This window comes from Mustelus asterias, chromosome 22 (assembly GCF_964213995.1).
Source record: "Mustelus asterias chromosome 22, sMusAst1.hap1.1, whole genome shotgun sequence".
Lineage (NCBI taxonomy): Eukaryota > Metazoa > Chordata > Chondrichthyes > Carcharhiniformes > Triakidae > Mustelus > Mustelus asterias.
In genome coordinates, this window is record NC_135822.1 from 76,336,900 (window position 1) to 76,349,570 (window position 12,671).

Below are 12,671 nucleotides of genomic sequence, written 5' to 3' on the forward strand. Positions count from 1 at the left end.
TGGGAGGAGAAACCAGGAGTAGGAGCAAAAGTAAACTAAGTCACTCTGGGTACACTGCTGTGCCCCAAATTCTTAGCTGCTGCCAACATGTGCCATAGGTTCTGCACAATGACCAGGGTCTGCGGGTACAAGCAGAGTTGTACAGCACAACTTGCAACATCACTTTGGCTCATTTTAATTATTCATCAAATGTTACATTAACAAGAAGGAGAATGATTACTCTCTGATTTGAGATCAAATTAATGTCCTCATCAAGTGAGAAGAGAAGGAGAAACTTGCTTTGATATGGTGCCTTCACTGATCTCAGAACATTATCTAGAGCTTTGAAAAAGTGAGGGGTAGTGGGATCAGTTTGCAAATGGCAGAGGGCTATGGGATGAGAATGGGGCAATTAAATGGGCTTAGTTTGGAATTCAAACAGGGTTATAGGAAGAGTGGAGCAGTGGAATTAGATTGGGATGGATTTCTTTTTGTTTTATTAATGCAGAAGGAGGCCATTCAGCCCATGGAGTCTGTATTGACTCTTCAACAGAGGATCTCACCCTGGCCCCATTCCCTTCACTCCATGCGATTACCCCACTAATCCCCCTGACCTACATATCATAAGAACATAAGAAATAGGAGCAGGAGTAGGCCATCTGGCCCTTCGAGCCAGATATCTGGCCCTTCAGACATATCTTGGGACACTAAGGGATAACTTAGCATGGCCAATCCATCTAACCTGCCAACTGTGGGAGGAAACCAGAAACTGGAGGTAACCCAAGCAAAGACAGGGAGAACATGCAAAGTACCCGCAGACAATCTCTCAAGGCTGGAATTGAATCTGGGTCCCTGGTGCTGTGAGGCAGAAGTGCTAACCACTGGGGCCGCCCTTGATGCAGGACTATGAGGAGATTTTGATTTGATTTGATTTATTATTGTCACATGTATAATCATACAGTGAAACGTATTGTTTCTTGCGTGTTATACAGACAAAGCATACCGTTCATAGAGTAGGAAAGGAGAGAGTGCAGAATGTAGTGTTACAGTCATAGCTAGGGTATAGAGAAAGATCAACTAATGCAAGGTAAGTCCATTCAAAAGTCTGACAGCAGCAGGGAAGAAGTTGTTCTCAAGTTGGTTGATACGTGACCTCAGACTTTTGTATCTTTTTCCCGAAGGAAGAAGGTGGGAGAGGGAATGTCCGGGGTGTGTGGGGTCCTTAATAATGCTGGCTGCTTTGCCGAGGCAGCGGGAAATGTAGACGGAGTTTAATGGATGGGAGGCTGGTTTGCGTGATGGATTGGGCTACATTCACGACCTTTTGTAGTTCCTTGCGATCTTGGGCAGAGCAGGAGCCATACCAAGCTGTGATAAACCAGAAAGAATGCTTTCTATGGTGCATCTGTAAAAGTTGGTGAGAGTCGTAGCTGACATGCCAAATTTCCTTAGCCTTATGAGAAAGTAGAGATTGGGGCAGTGGGATTGGTTTGGGTATGAGCCAGGGCTACAGGGAGAGAGGGGAGCATTGCGATTAGATGTATTCCATCTATGTGATGCACTGCAGGAGTTCACCAAGGTTCCTTCAGCAGCACCTTCTAAAGCCATGACCACTGCCATCTAGAAGGACATGGAGCAGATACATGGGAACACCACCACCTGGAAGTTTCTCCAAGTCACTCACCGTCCTGACTTGGAAATATATCCCTGACCCTTCACTGTCACTGGGTCAAAATCCTGGAACTCACTCCCAAACAACACTGGGTGTACTTACACCTCCGGGACTGCAGCGTTCAAGAAGGCAGCTCACCACCACCTTTTCAAGGGCAATTAGGGATGGGAAATGAATGCTGGTTTACCCAGTAATGCCCAGATCCTGTAAATGAATTTAAAAAAAGATTGGGATTGATGGAGAACTATGTGAAGATTGGGGCATGAGGATTGGTTTGGGATTGATGAAGGACTACAGGGAGAGCAGCTTTTCCCCTCTGGTTGAGACAGTTACCTGGTATTTTGTTGGAACTATTGCCATATTCTGACTCTTTTTTTGATTCTTTCCAGTATCTGCAGATGAAATGGCCTCTGTTAGATGTACAGGCAGCCAGCTGTCTCAAAGATTCACCATCTCCCATCCACCTGGTGAGTAACATGAAATTATTTGAGAGTTGGCTGGAGCAGTGGGCCAGGTGAGTAGCTGACCACTTCCACTGGAGCCGTCCGTTCATTCTAGGTGGGTGGTGAGCACCTACAAAACTGGCAGACAGACTACGTTGGGGTAAAGTGTGAAGTCATCCACTTTGGACTTCAATTCGGATCTTTGTGAAATTACAAAATGATGATGTGAAGGATTGTGAATGAGCCGAGAGATTTAGGGGTCCAGAGGCACAAATCATTAAATTACTGCTGGGATATTGGCTTTTATCTCAAACAAATTGGAATAGAAACATAGAAATACTACAGCACAAAACAGGCCCTTCGGCCCCACAAGTTGTGCCGAACATATCCCTACCTTCTAGGCCTACCTATAACCCTCCATCCTATTAAGTCCCATGTACTCACCCAGGAGACTTTTAAAAGACCCTATTGAGTTTGCCTCCACCACCACTGACGGCAGTCGATTCCACTCGCCAACAACCTCTGTGTAAAAAACCCCCTAACATTTCCCCTGTACCTACCCCCCCAGCACCTTAAACCTGTGTCCTCTCGTAGCAGCCATTTCCACCCTGGGAAAAAGCCTCAGAGTCCACCCGATCTAAGACTCTCAACATCTTATATACCTCTATTAGGTCTCCTCTCATCCTACGTCTCTCCAAGGAGAAAAGACCGAGCTCCCTCAGCCTATCCTCATAAGGCATGCCACTCAATCCAGGCAACATCCTTGTAAATCTCCTCTGCTCCCTTTCAATCTTTTCCACATCCTTCCTGTAATGAGGCGACCAGAACTGAGCACAGTACTCCAATTGGAGTCAGACAAGGGTCTTATATAGCTGCATCATTATCCCTGGACTCCGAAACTCAATCCCTCGATTGATAAAGGCCAGCACACCATACGCCTTCTTAACCACCTCCTCCACCTGCGGGGCTGATTTTAGAGTCCTATGGACCCGGACCCCAAGGTCCTTCTGATCCTCTACAGTACTAAGATTCTTTCCCTTTATATTGTACTCCTTCATCCCATTTGACCTGCCAAAATGGACCACTAGGCTCGTAAGGCACGATCTGCCTTTGACAAAGAATATAAAGGAAAAGTAAAGTTTATTTATTAGTCACAAGTAAGGCTTACATTAACGCTGCAATGAAGTTGTTGTGAAATTCCCCTTGACGTTATTCTTGTTATAATGAGCTCTGGTTCGAACCCATCTAGAGTAACTGTGTTTATTTCTGGGCATCACATCTCCAGAAGAATATATTGGCCTTGGAGGATGTGTAGCACAGATTTACCAGCTTACTATTGGGAATTAAAAGGGTTTATTTGTAATGACTGGTTGCACAGACTCTCGGTGTGTTATCCCTTGAGTATGGACGATTAAAGAGTAATTTAATCGAGGTACAGAAAATTATTAAAGCACAGTGTTATAATCCAGGTCAGAAACGCCAAAGTGTTTTATGAAGTTCACCTGGATCATAAGTTTTGCAATTTGAGTTTGGCTAGGGTAAGCATGAGATGTTTCACATCAGGTATGATTCAAATGACCCACTGGGGAGCTTTTATCAAACAAAGTTCATTTAAGAATACAGTTGATGCAGAAAATTAGCAACAGCTTTTACCAATTACAAACAAGAAAAAAAACAAGCATAACATTGTATAAACCTTAACAACAAAATGCACTGTTCCAATACAACAAATCTCCTTATAAACATACACCTGCCACAAGTTTAGCACAGAAAACAAGGATGCTCACGTGATGCTGTGGGATTCTGCAGCTTTCTTGACACACACGCAGACAAGCTTGAAGTCAGAACAGCTTCCCAAAATACCAGGGAGAGAGAGACACAGAATACTGCATCAAGCCTGAAGTAAAACGCCTTCTAATTAACACAGCAGCTCAAACTGGAAGTGAAAGAAGTCTTGGCGGGGTGGGGGAGGGGGGACTGCCCACCTGATCTATCAATCATTCTTTCTCTAACCATTCAGGGTCATAAAAATCCCAGACACTGCATTAGGCCCAGAGTAAAAATAAACAAAATCCCATTTAAACCATTTAAGCAGCAATAAAAGGATATCTAATCAGTTAGCCGGTGCTGCAATGAAAAATAAAACAGAGCTTGCTCTCAAACTGCAGAGAACATGATTATAAAATACATTTCTTAAAGGCACAGTACCATCACAACAGAAACAATTAGCTCTGGGGAGTCCAGAACAAGCGGAAAAACCTTCATATCAGAGCTAAGAACATAACATAAGAAACAGGAGCAGGAGTAGGCCATCTAGCCCCTCGAGCCTGCCCCACAATTCAATAAGGTCATGGCTGATCTGAAGTGGATCAGTTCCACTTACCCGCCTGATCCCTATAACCCCTAATTCCCTTACCGATCAGGAATCCATCTATCCGTGATTTAAACATGTTTAACGAGGTAACCTCCACCACTTCAGTGGGCAGAGAATTCCAGAGATTCACCACCCTCTGAGAGAAGAAGTTCCTCCTCAACTCTGTCCTAAACTGACCCCCCCTTTTTTTTTTGAGGCTGTGCCCTCTAGTTCAGTTGAAAAGCTTGGCACCATCCAGGACAAAGCAGCCCCACTTAATTGCCAACTTTCCCTCCTCCACCACTGACACACAGTAGCAGCAGTGTGTACCATCTATAAAGACGCACTGCAGGAAGTCACCGAAGCTTCAGCAGCAGCAGCTTTCAAACCCATAATCACTATCATCTAGAAGGACAAGGGCAGCAGACACATGACAACACCAACACCTGCAAGTTCCCCTCCAAACCACTCCATACTTAGAAATGTATCACTCTTCCTCCACTGTCACTGGGTCAAAATCCTGGGACTCTGCCCTGGTGTCCCTCCATCACATGGACTGCAGCGATTCAAGAAGGCAGCTCACTATCACCTACTCGAGCAATTCTGAAAGTGCAGTAAATGCTGGCCTAACCAGCAATGTCCACATCCTGTAAATGAAATTTAATAAGTATTTTTCTCACCTTTCCCCATTCTCTCAGTATTGCACACATCCCTCACTTCCCACCCCCTTCATCCTTTCCTGAGATCTGCAGAGCAGGGGTTGATGGAAGGTGTGAGGCATCCTGAGATGTGGAGAGACAGATTTCTTATCATTGACTACAAGGGTCAGGGCATCTGTGGAAACTTGCTGACTTCTGTGTATCTCTTTGTTTCCTCTAGACGAATCGGTTGCCTTTGGTGCAGCATGCTCACCATATGCATCCCCTCACTCCACTCATTACCTACAGCAATGAGCACTTCTCGCCAGGGAACCCAACCTCTCACCTATCCTCTGAACTCGACTCCAAGGCTGGTGAGTAATGAAATTCGCCTCTAACCTCGGCGTTTCTGGAATTCTGATCACCAGTTTGATTTTCTGCTCTCTTGTTCCCTTTGTTACAGGACTTACTCGGGTTCCACACCCCTCTGAGCTGTCTCCTTACTACCCCTTGTCTCCAGGAACTGTGGGGCAGATTGCCCACCCACTGAGCTGGGTCATGCCACCGTAAGACATTCTGTTCTTTCTCTCTCCCACCTCTGGCAGCAGTCTTTTGGCCTTTGTCTTGTCTCCAGGAATTGCAGCAGTGGGTGGTGTAGATTATGTCCATGTTCTGCTTTAGTGGCACTGTGCCCACTCAGGCAGTTACAGGGTCAGACTTTGACCACAAACCTTGGTGACCATTGGTTCTGGTCTGACCTTGAGTAATGAAACAAAAGGATCATCTTTCTGCTGTGGGAGGAGTGGGGTCCAGGCATCCATCCTGCTGCTGTGGATGGATGTTCTGACAAGGTGGGAATGATTCTGGCATAGGGGCCTGATCATGTATGTTAATTTATGATGATTTTCAGTGTCAAGGGGGGGAGGGTACAATCACATCACGATTGTATCACACATTTCTGCTGACACCAAAAGTGACTTTATTGTTTTCACAATATTTCTGCTCCTATCACCAAGCCCACCTGACACAAACAGGAGTGTAAAATCCTGGCGGCACAGTGGTTAGCACTGCTGCCTCACAGCGCCAGGGACCCAGGTTCAATTCCCAGCTTGGGTCACTGTCTGTGCGGAGTCTGCACGTTCTCCCCGTGTCTGCGTGGGTTTCCTCCAGGTGCTCCGGTTTCCTCCCACACTCCAAAGACGTGCTGGTTAGGTGCATTGACCATGCCAAATTCTCCCTCATTATACCCGAACAGGTGCCGGAGTGTTGCTGTTTGCAGAATTTGCTGTACACACATTTGCTGTCATGTATCCTACATTACACTTCTAAAGTACGTCATTGCTTTCAAAGCACTTTGGGATAATCTGAGATCATGAAATGTGCTGTAGAAATGCAAGTCTGTTTTTACTCTTATCGAACCCCGTGCTGTACCTGTCCTGGGAGTGTTTGATGGGGGACGGTGTAGAGGGAGCTTTACTCTGTATCTAACCCCGTGCTGTACCTGTCCTGGGAGTGTTTGATGGGGGACAGTGTAGAGGGAGCTTTACTCTGTATCTAACCCCGTGCTGTATCTGTCCTGGGAGTGTTTGATGGGGACAGTGTAGAGGGAGCTTTACTCTGTATCTAACCCCGTGCAGTACCTGTCCTGGGAGTGTTTGATGGGGACAGTGTAGAGGGAGCTTTACTCTGTATCTAACCCCGTGCTGTACCTGTCCTGGGAGTGTTTGATGGGGGACAGTGTAGAGGGAGCTTTACTCTGTATCGAACCCCGTGCTGTACCAGTCCTGGGAGTGTTTGATGGGGACAGTGTAGAGGGAACTTTACTCTGTATCTAACCCCCGTGCTGTACCTGTCCTGGGAGTGTTTCATGGGGACAGTGTAGAGGGAGCTTTACTCTGTATCTAACCCCGTGCTGTATCTGTCCTGGGAGTGTTTGATGGGGGACAGTGTAGAGGGTGCTTTACTCTGTATCTAACCCCGTGCTGTACCTGTCCTGGGAGTGTTTCATGGGGACAGTGTAGATGGGGCTTTACTCTGTATCTAACCCCGTGCTGTACCTGTCCTGGGAGTGTTTGATGGGGGACAGTGTAGAGGGTGCTTTACTCTGTATCTAACCCTGTGCTGTACCTGTCCTGGGAGCACTTGATGGGGGACAGTGTAGAGGGAGCTTTACTCTGTATCTAACCGCGTGCTGTACCTGTCCTGGGAGTGTTTGATGGGGGACAGTGTAGAGGGAGCTTTACTCTGTATCTAACCCCGTGCTGTACCAGTCCAGAACCATAAATCACAGGGGGCAACAAGGGTTGGTCGTGAGCTGAAAGAAAAGTGGCAAAGCATGAAGAAAAGGGGGCATGTCCTCTCTCTGTCCAACCCCAAAAGCCCCTAACCTGATGTCTAAAGGAGCAGTGTGGGCCCCAGATCAGCGAAGAACTAGAATTATCGATTCTTAGAGCAGAGAAGGAAGCCATTTGGCTCTTGGTTCCTGTATCGACAATGGAGTTAAAATTTGAATGGAATCTGGAGTTAGTGGCACTGGAGTCCCTGGGAACCCTGAGAGGGGGGGTGGTGGTGGTGGCAGAATTGCTCCCTGGGTGGGGAGGATTGCTGGATATGGGAATGTTGCCAAGCTGGTGGCACTTATTGTTTACTGCCTCTTGTTTACCTCCTGTGTTTTGTTTTGTTTTGAGTCAGTGGAGTGAGATTCCAACTTGTTCACTGATGTTGTTGTGTCCCAGGCAAAGTCCGCCACTCTATCCGATTCCAGCAGGAAGCTTCCGACCCTCCTACCACACAGCGCTGACTGTTAATGCTTCCATGTCCAGGTATGTGGAAGATTCTACACTTTCTGTTTTACCTATTATTTGAGTTCTCCCCCTCCAGCAGAAGAGTGTAGTTTCTACTGTTCTCCTGTGACCACTGCCCAAATAGCAGAAGTGTAGCATGTGCAAAGCCAGTGCAGTTCCCCTGCAGTCAGTGTGGGTCCAGTGCAGCTCCTCTGCCCTGCTCCTGTCCCCACTTACACCCTCCGCTTGGGTTCCACAGAAGAGATTGTTACCAAGCTCATGAAATTGAAAGCAAATGATTCAGCTGGTTAGGAGCTTGGTTAGGCGTTAAAGACAGAACTTGGAGATCATGGGTATAGATTTGAATTGGAAGGAAGTGGCTGAGGTCATCCCAGAAGGATCTGTTTTGATCTATTCAACACTTAGACAGAAGAATAGAAAGCCATATTTCCAAGGTTGGTGATGACAGAAAGATTGTCAGTATGCAGTAAGTGGAGCGGGGGGCACATTAATAGATTGAATGGGTGAAACAGGGACAAGTATGAGGTTATCTATGAGAGTAAAGTAGAAAGATCGAAGTATTAGAACCATAGAACATTACAGCACAGAAACAGGCCTTTTGGCCTTTCTTGCCTGTGCCGAACCATTTTTGTGCCTAGTCCACTGACCTGCACCTGGACCATATCCCTCTCATCCATGTACCTGTCCAAGTTTTTCTTAAATGTTAAAAGGGAACCCGCGTTCACCACCTCATCTGGCAGCTCATTCCAAACTCCCACCACTCTCTGTGTGAAGAAGCCCCCCCAAATATTCCCTTTTAAACTTTTCCCCCCCCTCACCCTTAACCCATGTCCTCTAGTTATTTTCTCCCCTAGCCTCAGTGGAAAAAGCCTGCTTGCATTCACTCTATCTATACCCATCATAATGTTATACACCTCTATCAAATCTCCCCTCATTCTTCTACGCTCCAGGGAATAAAGTCCTAACCTATTCAACCTTTCTCTGTAACTCAGTTTCTCAAGTCCCGGCAATATCCTTGTAAACCTTCTCTGCACTCTTTCAACCTTATTAATATCCTTCCTGTAACTAGGTGACCAAAACTGCACACAATACTCTAAATTCGGCCTCACCAATGTCTTATACAACCTCAGTAAGAAGTTTAACAACACCAGGTTAAAGTCCAACAGGTTTATTTGGTAGCAAAAGCCACACAAGCTTTTGGAGCTCTTAGCCCCTTCTTCAGGTGAGTGGGAATTCTGTTCACAAACAGAGCTTATAAAGACACAGACTCAATTTACATGAATAATGGTTGGAATGCGAATACTTACAACTAATCAAGTCTTTAAGAAACGAAACAATGTGAGTGGAGAGAGCATCAAGACAGGCTAAAAAGATGTGTATTGTCTCCAGACAAGACAGCCAGTGAAACTCTGCAGGTCCACGCAACTGTGGGAGTTACAAATAGTGTGACATGAACCCAATATCCCGGTTGAGGCCGTCCTCGTGTGTGCGGAACTTGGCTATCAGTTTCTGCTCAGCGACTCTGCGCTGTCGTGTGTCGCGAAGGCCGCCTTGGAGAACGCTTACCCGAATATCAGAGGCCGAATGCCCGTGACCGCTGAAGTGCTCCCCAACAGGAAGAGAACAGTCTTGCCTGGTGATTGACGAGCGGTGTTCATTCATCCGTTGTCGCAGCGTCTGCATAGTTTCCCCAATGTACCATGCCTCGGGACATCCTTTCTTGCAGCGTATCAGGTAGACAACGTTGGCCGAATTGCAAGAGTATGTACCGTGTACCTGGTGGATGGTGTTCTCACGTGAGATGATGGCATCTGTGTCGATGATCCGGCACGTCTTGCAGAGGTTGCTGTGGCAGGGTTGTGTGGTGTCATGGTCACTGTTCTCCTGAAGGCTGGGTAGTTTGCTGCGGACAATGGTCTGTTTGAGGTTGTGCGGTTGTTTGAAGGCAAGAAGTGGGGGTGTGGGGATGGCCTTGGCGAGATGTTCGTCTTCATCAATGACATGTTGAAGGCTCCGGAGGAGATGCTGTAGCTTCTCCGCTCCGGGGAAGTACTGGACAACGAAGGGTACTCTGTCCACTGTGTCCCGTGTTTGTCTTCTGAGGAGGTCGGTGCGGTTTTTCGCTGTGGCGCGTTGGAACTGTTGATCAATGAGTCTAGCGCCATATCCTGTTCTTATGAGGGCATCTTTCAGCGTCTGGAGGTGTCTGTTGCGATCCTCCTCATCCGAGCAGATCCTGTGTTATACGGAGGGCTTGTCCGTAGGGGATGGCTTCTTTAACGTGTTTAGGGTGGAAGCTGGAGAAGTGGAGATCGTGAGGTTATCCGCTGTACCGCAAGCCCATAACACCTCACCATAACATTCCAACTCTTATACTCAATACTTTGATTTATAAAGGCCAATGTACCAAAAGCACTCTTTACGACCCTATCTACCTGTGACGCCACTTTTAGGGAATTATGTATCTGTATTCCCAGATCCCTCTGTTCTACTGCACTCTTCAGTATCCTACCATTTACCTTGTATGTTTTACCTTGGTTTGTCCTTCCAAAGTGCAATACCTCACACTTGTCTGCATTAAACTCCATCTGCCATTTTTCAGCCCATTTTTCTAGCTGGTCCAAATCCCTCTGCAAGCTTTGAAAACCTTTCTCACTGTCCACTACACCTCCAATCTTTGTATCATCAGCAAATTTGCTGATCCAATTTACCACATTATCATCCAGATCATTGATATAGATGACAAACAACAATGGACCCAGCACTGATCCCTGTGGCACACCACTAGTCACAGGCCTCCACTCAGAGAAGCAATCCTCCACTACCACTCTCTGGCTTCTTCCATTGAGCCAATGTCTAATCCAATTTACTACCTCTCCATGTATACCTAGTGACTGAACCTTCCTGACTAACCTCCCATGTGGGACCTTGTCAAAGGCCTTACTGCAGTCCATGTAGACAACATCCACTGCCTTCCCTTCATCTACTTTCCTGGTAACCAACTCTAACCCGTCTAGACCTTTAACAGTATGGGAGTCCCAATCTATATGTGGAAAATTAAAATCCCCTACTATCACAACTTTATGTTTCCTGCAGTTGTCTGCTATCTCTCTGCAGATTTGCTCCTCCAATTCTCGCTGACTATTGGGTGATCTATAATACAACCCCATTAATGTGGTCACACCTTTCCTATTTCTCAGCTCCACCCATATGACCTCGATAGACAAGCCCTCTAATCTGTCCTGCCTGTGCACTGCTGTAACATTTTCCCTGACTAGCAATGCCACCCCCCCGCCCTTCATCCCTCTGCCTCTATCATGTCTGAAACATCGGAACCCCTGGAACATTGAGCAGCCAGTCCTGCCCCTCCTGTAGCCAAGTTTCACTAATGGCTATAATGTCATAATTCCATGTGTCGATCCACGCCCTCAGCTCGTCTGCCTTCCCCACAATACTCCTGGCATTGAAATAGACACACCTCAGAAGATTATTACCCCCACACACAACCCTTCTATTTGTGATTTTGCATGAACTATGAACATCATTTATTTTCACCTCCGCTCCACTATCTGCTCTGGCACTCTGGTTCCCATCCCCCTGCAAATCTAGTTTTAAACCCTCCCCAATAACACTAGCAAACCTCCCTGCAAGTATATTGGTCCCCTTGTAGTTCAGGTGTAACCTGTCTCTCTTGTACAGGTCCCACCTGCCCCAGAAGAGGTCCCAATGATCTAGAAATCTGAAACCCTGCCCCCTACACCAGTTCCTCAGCCACGTGTTCATCCGCCCGAGCATCCTACTCTTACCCTCACTGGCACGTGGCACAGGTAGTAATCCTGAGATTACTACCCTCGGTTTTAACTTCCGACCAAGCTCTCTATACTCACTCTTCAGGACCTCCTCACTCTTCCTACGTCATTGGTACCAATGTGTACCATGACATCTGGCTGATCACCCTCCCACTTCAGAATGCTGTGCACGCGATCAGAGACACCCCTGACCCTGGCACCCGGGAGGCAACAAACCATCCGGGAGTCTCTGTCATGACCACAGAACCTCCTGTCTGTACCTCTGACTATTGAGTCCCCTATCACTACCGCTCTCCTCTTCTTCCACCCTCCCTTCTGTGCTGCAGAACCAGACTCAGTGCCGGAGATCCAGCTGCCGCAGCTTGTCCCAGGTAAGGCATCCCCTACAACAGTATCCAAATTGGTATACCTGTTGTGGAGGGGAATGGCCACAGGGGAACCCTGCTCTGCCTGTCCTTTCCCTCGCTTGACGGTAACACAATTACCTGTGCTCTGTGCCTTTGGCATAACTGCCTCCCTAATTATTTAAATTATGAAAAGTTCGGAAAAATGGAGGTCCAAAGAATTGGAGGGATCCATGTGCACAGATCACTGAAATGTACTGGTCAGCCTGAAATATAATCTGGAAAGCTTGTGGCACATTGGCTTTTATATCTAGAATATTATAGAATCCCTACAGTGCAGAAGAGGCCCTTCAGCCCATCGAGTCTGCACCAACTCTCTGACAGGGTATGTTAAAATGGAATAAGTTTTGTTACAGCTGTACAAGGCTTGGATTAGAACACCTCTGGAGTGCTGTGGGCCGCTTTGGCCACTGCACCTTGGGAGGAAGCAAGCAGAAATTGACCAAATGTTACCAACACTGAGATTTTTTTTAATGCTTTGCTGGGATATGAGCATTCACCAACATTTGTTGCCCTTTCCAAATGCCCTCGATAGAAATAGGTTTGTAATTCCTGGAAAATGGAAAGTG

The 12,671-nt window shown here is 46.8% G+C and overlaps 1 protein-coding gene across 1 annotated transcript in view; it reads left to right on the top strand.

Moving 5' to 3' along the window:
- Positions 1–12,671, top strand: part of LOC144510209 (transcription factor 7-like 2) — a 51,332-nt gene that overhangs the window by 29,862 nt on the left and 8,799 nt on the right. The window contains exons 4-7 of the mRNA XM_078239705.1: positions 2,041–2,118; positions 5,327–5,459; positions 5,549–5,651; positions 7,821–7,907. Of these exons, the coding sequence (XP_078095831.1) occupies positions 2,041–2,118; positions 5,327–5,459; positions 5,549–5,651; positions 7,821–7,907 (401 nt within the window). The remainder of the gene's footprint in view (positions 1–2,040; positions 2,119–5,326; positions 5,460–5,548; positions 5,652–7,820; positions 7,908–12,671) is intronic.